The sequence below is a fragment of the Aulonocara sp. 'chitande type north' Nkhata Bay genome, linkage group LG6 (genome assembly GCF_057382095.1).
Source record: "Aulonocara sp. 'chitande type north' Nkhata Bay isolate Kocher_YH1m ecotype deep benthic linkage group LG6, A_spYH_male_GT1.1, whole genome shotgun sequence".
NCBI classification, from domain to species: Eukaryota; Metazoa; Chordata; class Actinopteri; order Cichliformes; family Cichlidae; genus Aulonocara; species Aulonocara sp. 'chitande type north' Nkhata Bay.
Genome location: NC_141349.1, coordinates 18962715 through 18969053, shown reverse-complemented (window position 1 = coordinate 18969053; position 6339 = coordinate 18962715). Strand labels below are relative to the sequence as shown.

General features: G+C 41.2%; 1 protein-coding gene across 1 annotated transcript; it reads left to right on the top strand.

The window, feature by feature from the left end:
- The first annotated feature begins 2581 nt into the window (after positions 1 to 2581).
- pou4f2 (POU class 4 homeobox 2) lies at positions 2582 to 5987 on the top strand. The gene is made up of 2 exons (XM_086295404.1): positions 2582 to 3591; positions 3918 to 5987. The coding sequence occupies exons 1-2, from the start codon at positions 3370 to 3372 to the stop codon at positions 4845 to 4847; spliced, it is 1152 nt and encodes a 383-aa protein (XP_086151530.1). The 5' UTR covers positions 2582 to 3369; the 3' UTR covers positions 4848 to 5987.
- The last annotated feature ends 352 nt before the right edge of the window (positions 5988 to 6339 follow it).

Here is a 6339-nt window from a genome sequence, read left to right as displayed (position 1 = left end):
GAGGAGGAGGAGGAGGAGGGGAGAAAAAAAGCAAACAAGTCACCTGAGTTATATCAAGCCTTGCTGCATGTGCTCCCTGTTTTACTTTTTGGCTTTACTTTTATTTTTAGATGGAGCAGATTTATTTATATATGTATGTAGCAAAGATCCTTGAAGTGCTAGAAATCTTTTTTTCTTTTTTCTTTTTTTGCACAATTACACTGAGGCTATATGTTTTTAAAGGCAAGGTATGTGCAACTTAAACAACTATGTGTTTTTTTCCCTAATAGCAACATTGCCTCAAATTACTGTATCAGTGTGATGATATAAATGGAGGGAAAACTATTTAAAACTGGAGGAGCATTTGGCTAACTATATGAAAATGTTGAAAAAACTCATATTTACACATCAAAATATTTTCACAGTGTAAAAATAAAATTGAAAAAATCAGAAATGCTATTCTGATTAATGCATTTTATTTTCTTTAATAAAATATTGTCGTGAGTTAGATGTAATAATTTATTTATTGTTGATGAATGATTAAAGATAAAAATTGAAATGCTGCACATAATGTGTTGTTTATAATTAAAAATTCTATAAATAAAAAAAAGCAAAACAGTAATACGTTAAACCAATACAGTAAAACAAATATAACAGCTTTAAAAAGAAAAGGGGGGAAATATGTGGAATCGCAGCTTAATTGTGTTTCTGTTTGCCATGACAGACCCTTCAAAGGTAATTCTGTTAAACATTCTGACACTGTGTCCTCCCTCAAACGTGAGAAAGCTGTTGGCAAAGGAAGTAAAAGCCTTAGGTATGTGAACACACTCGCGAAAGTGTTGAAAGTGCACTTCAAAGTCAATTGCTTGGGAGAAGCTGGGGCTGATTTATTTGACTTAAGATATACTTTTTTGTGTGTTTCATTGTGGATGAAATTTTCATACACCGATTTAGAGGTGGTGAAATATAAATGATTTCTTTAAAGTTTCATCATAAATCAGTCTGTCGGTGTATGTGAGCAGACACTGATTGCTCCTTGATGTCTCCCGAGCCTGATCTCTGTCTCCCGAAGTCTGGAGGTGGCTCCAGCAGCGCCTGTTGTCCCGCTGGGGAACAACATATTTCTGCAGCTGGATGGCTCTCTTGCAGTGTGCAGCAACACCAACAGGCTTGTTGTGGCAGCCATGGGGACATATTAAACGTATGTGCGCATTAGAAAAAAAAACAGCGAACATGGCATCGAGTCGCTTGCAAAGACACACGCTGTATTCAGGAAAGCGCGTTTTTAATCGCGGCTGTAATATCTGTATTTTTAAAAAATGAAGCTGCAGACACAAAGCAGAGCGGCGAGATGTAGACTTTAATTATAAGAATGAGAACAGACTTAATGTTCTTTGAAAAAGGAAGTGATTAAATGTGGAATCCCGAACATTTGATATTAGTAACACATTTAAGGAGATGAGTGATCTTTTCAAACACATCATCGCCTTACACCTGTCACAAGAAGTGTGACAGGTGTAAGGCCGAGTGTCTCTGTCTATCTCTGTCTAAACACAGATTTATATATATATATATATATATATATATATATATATATATATATATATATATATATATATATATATATAAAGATTGAATATTTCCACTCTCCTTTAGCTTAGGCTATATATATATATATATATATATATATATATATATATATATATATATATATATATATATATATATATATATATATATAACGATTGAATATTTCCACTCTCCTTTAGCTTAGGCTACTTGGAAAACAATTAGCTGTTTCTATAGACGGAGCCATATTAAATAAATTAGGCACCCCTTGTTAATTACAACGTGATTAAACGTTTTAATTACGTTACCGATAATGTGGCGTAATTAGCAAAGAGATAAGATAATAGGCTGCTATGACAAGTGTGTGGATTTACAATTTAACGGTGTTCATTACTTTAAAAGGAAAAATCCACTTTTATTGTCATTCATTAACGTGCAGCCTTTACGCATAGATTCCAACGTAGAGGAATAACAAAAAAAATTCATTAGGTACAATTCGTGATTCTTCAGGTATTTTCTTTTTTTTCAAGATTACAAAATATGGTTATATATTTAGTATAATTTCATATGATTTTTACTTTGGATGCTAAGATAGTAATCGAGTCACTTGCCATTCCTGTTTCAAAACTCTGTGCAACCTTTAGTTATCGTAGTAATCAGTTTTTTCCCCTTTACTATAGCGGAAAAACTTGTGTAAAGGGGAGCTGTCCCTGTCCGTCGTGATAATTTACTCCCATTGCTCCCTCCGCGTTCAATATTTCCATGTAATTTTTTAAGTTCAAGATTTTAAAAATATATAAATATTTTCTGTTACAACAAACCGGGATTCCGACTTTTATTGGACACGGTGTTGGTAACGAGGTGTTGGTGGTGTTGGTGATGAAGTAGATTCATTTGAAATAAATGCCTTGTTGCAGACTGCCCATGCGCAGAGTCCCCAGCGGCGGCGGCTGTGGTGGTGGTGGTGGTGGTGGTGGTGTGGCTAATGAAGAATAATAAATCATGAAAGGGTTTTTTTTTTTCAGGTGCGCTCAAAAGGGTGTGTGTGTGTGTGCGAGTGTGTGAGTGAGTGAGACACTGAGAGCGCTGTAGAGAGAGAAGGGAGAGGGTGTGTGTGCGCGTGTGTGTGTAAGAGAGAGAGAGAGAGAGAGAGAGAGGCGGAGAGAGACTCAGTCTGCCCTTCGCCTCAGAGCAGAGGCAGTTCGGGTCCCCGCAGCATTCAACGTAGTCGAAGAGGTACAATACAGAGACTGTCATCGCCATTACTTCTCACTTACGGTCATATCAAGACGGAAACTTTTGAGGGGAAAAAATAAACAGGTCAACGAGAACGGCAACAGTTTTCAAACTTGAAGTATTTTTGGAAATCCTAAGAGACGGAGAGAAACTTTTTTTTCTTGCTGGCGTCGTTGATGAGGAGCTCTGCCAAAAATAATCCAAGGCACACAACAACAACAACAAAGAAAACATATTGTGTAGTTCTGAAGGTGGGGGGCAAGCTGAAGGAGAAAAGGCACAAAGTGTTTTTGAACCATTACGCCACAAGTCCACAACGGGAAGAGGTATCATCGGCGCTCGGCTGCATGGTTTGTTGGCGTCTGTGATATCTCATTCGCCACAAAAAGACGAGACGCCTCTCCGTTACCTCCGCGCGCAATAATAAATAGATGTGATTCAGTGTTGGACGACCGTCTTCAGCCGACACTTTATTCGACAGTGACTTGAGATTCCTGCGAAGCAATTGGGCTTCAACTCCCGACCAGAGGAGGCGGAGTCTTAACTTATTAAAAGGAACTTGCCGAGGCTTGGACGCCCGCAAATATGATGATGATGTCTCTGAACAGCAAGCAGCCTTTTGCCATGGCCCACGCCAGCTTGCCCGAACCCAAGTACTCGTTGCATTCCTCCTCGTCCTCCACTCTGACTTCCAATGCACCTTCGTCCTCCTGCTCATCCTCCCGACACAGCAGCACCATCATCAGCAGCAGCGGCAGCAGCAGCAGCTCGGAGGCGATGCGCAGAGCCTGTCTCCCAACCCCACCGGTATGTATTCTGCATAATCACTGCTTAAAGGCACATTTTGACAGCCCACTTTTTTTTTTCGTTGCTTGATGTTTTTTTCATGTCTGCACAGCAAATCACCCAACACCTCCATATTTTTTTTCCTCCTCTCTGCTCAACTTATGTATTCAGTCGGCTTTGCCTTTCGTATTAATTTTTATGACCTGGGATGTTGCATGTGTCTTGTTTTGTGTGCTCCCTCCTTTTTTAGGATTTCTTTTTTTCACATTCTGGAAATGTTTTAAACCGAGGAGTGGAGGGAGAATTCCCTGCTGACAGTTATGTGTGCATTCTATTTGCAATTGCAGAGCAATATATTCGGAGGCTTGGATGAGAGTTTATTGGCCCGGGCTGAAGCTCTAGCGGCGGTGGATATAGTCTCGCAGACCAAGAGCCACCACCACCCACCACATCACAGTCCCTTCAAGCCGGACGCAACCTACCACACCATGAACACGCTCCCCTGCACGTCGTCTTCCTCCTCTTCCTCCTCGGTGCCTATCTCTCATCCATCCGCCCTGGCTGGCCACCATCACCACCACCACCACCATCACCACCAGCCTCACCAGGCACTGGAGGGGGACCTGCTGGATCACATCACCCCTGGACTGGCACTAGGAGCCATGGCAGGACCCGATGGCTCGGTGGTTTCCACGCCTGCGCACCCTGCCCACATGGCGGGCATGAACCACATGCACCAGGCAGCTATCAACATGGCTCATGCCCACGGGCTACCGCCGCACATGGGCATGAACGACGTGGACGCCGATCCAAGGGACTTGGAAGCCTTCGCGGAGAGGTTTAAGCAGAGACGGATCAAACTCGGGGTTACCCAGGCGGATGTAGGGGCAGCTTTAGCCAGTCTGAAGATTCCTGGGGTGGGCTCCCTCAGCCAAAGCACCATCTGCCGATTCGAGTCCCTCACGCTCTCACATAACAACATGATCGCTTTGAAGCCCATCCTGCAAGCGTGGCTAGAAGAAGCCGAGAAATCACACAGGGAGAAACTTAATAAACCCGAGTTGTTCAACGGCGCGGAGAAAAAGAGGAAGCGCACGTCAATAGCCGCACCGGAGAAGAGATCGCTGGAGGCCTATTTTGCCATTCAGCCGCGTCCCTCCTCGGAGAAAATCGCAGCAATCGCAGAAAAGCTGGACCTGAAAAAGAACGTGGTGCGGGTCTGGTTTTGCAACCAGCGACAGAAACAGAAACGAATGAAGTACTCTGCATGCGTCTGAAAAAAAAAAACAACCCACCACCCTCAAAAAGACTTGGGACTGTTTAGAGATGATTTGTATCATATTTCCTATCTCACACGTTTTTTTCAATCATCGATGACTTTGTGCTTTGAACTTTGAAAAAAAAAATCCTGAAATCGAACAATGACTGACAAAAAAGAAAAAGAGAGAAAAAACTCGAGAGAGAGAGAGCGAGAGAGAGAGAGAGAGAGAGAGAGAGAGAGAGAGAGAAAGAAAGAAAAAACAGATCCAGTCACGTCTTTTACTCGCTGAGAGGAAGATGTGGAGTCAAGTAAAGCGTCGTTTGACAGAGCAAGTAAGACCACTGTTTCCACACTTACTATGCTTCACCTTTTTAATGCCAACGCAGTATGACTTACAGGACTCTACGCTTTAATTTGTATTTATAATTCATTTCAAATGGTGACTATAGTTTGGGTTAGAACTCCCACCTTCCCCACCCTCAAAGTGAAAATAGCGGGGCCATTTTACTCAAAGCACTTGGTTGGTGAATATTGGTGTTTATATTTTTGGCTTATAGGATAAGCTATATCCCCCCACCCCCCTCCAAGTTCATGACAGTGCAGTCTGACATTTATTCAGGGTCCACGAGGGGGATTAAGAGGACCACACACCACTTGTTCTTTTAAGCTAATATTAGATTACTGCCAAATATCCTTGTGTAAATGAATAACTTCCTTGTCTCTCTCTCTCACACACACACACACACACACACACACACACACACACACACACACACACACACACACACACACACACACACACACACACACTTCATTTTGTGTCTAAATGTGTTATTAATTCCACTTATTTTTGTTACCACATGTGCTCAAAGTCGGGGATCTATTTTTCAAGATACCCTGGGTTTGGATTAAGTTAAAGTTAATATTATTCTAATTATTATTATTATTATTATTATTATTATTATTATTATTATTATTATTATGCCTCATGTGGGATTATCAAAACAGGGTGGCTTCTACAGATTTTTTCGCTATTTAAAAGAAAATTTGATTTGTCGCCGGCTACAATAAGTTTACAATCCAGCGTGGGCCGGTGTCTTATGAAGTATTTATTGAGTGAGGTCATGTTTACTTCATTATATATTTATTGGGATTTCCCCCCACCCACCCACCCCCACACTACCACCCCACCCCCTTCTCCTCCTCCTCCTCGTTTTGCTTGAGAAAATCAAATTCTGACAGCAAGTTAAGCGTGTTGTTCTGGTTTAAAGGGAAACGACTGTAAAACGTACGGTCACAAAATTGTTTTTGCGACTTTTAACGTCTGAGATGGTACAATCGAGATATATATGAGATAGTATTCTGTTTTTATATTATTTTATGTATGTTTTCCCCCCCTCTCCTGCTATTTATTTGTATAAATATACGCGCATCGTTATGGAGTCGTTGCTTGTTAAATCACCTTGTTTAAGTAATGTTTTGTTTTTGTTTTTGTTTTTTTGTTTTTC

What these genes read in the sequence shown, in the direction of transcription:
- pou4f2 (XM_086295404.1), top strand. Translation starts at nt 3,370, where the DNA reads ATGATGATGATGTCTCTGAACAGCAAGCAGCCTTTTGCCATGGCCCAC. An exon ending in CCTGTCTCCCAACCCCACCG is followed by an intron (nt 3,592 to 3,917) that starts GTATGTATTCTG and finishes TTGCAATTGCAG; the next exon opens with AGCAATATATTCGGAGGCTT.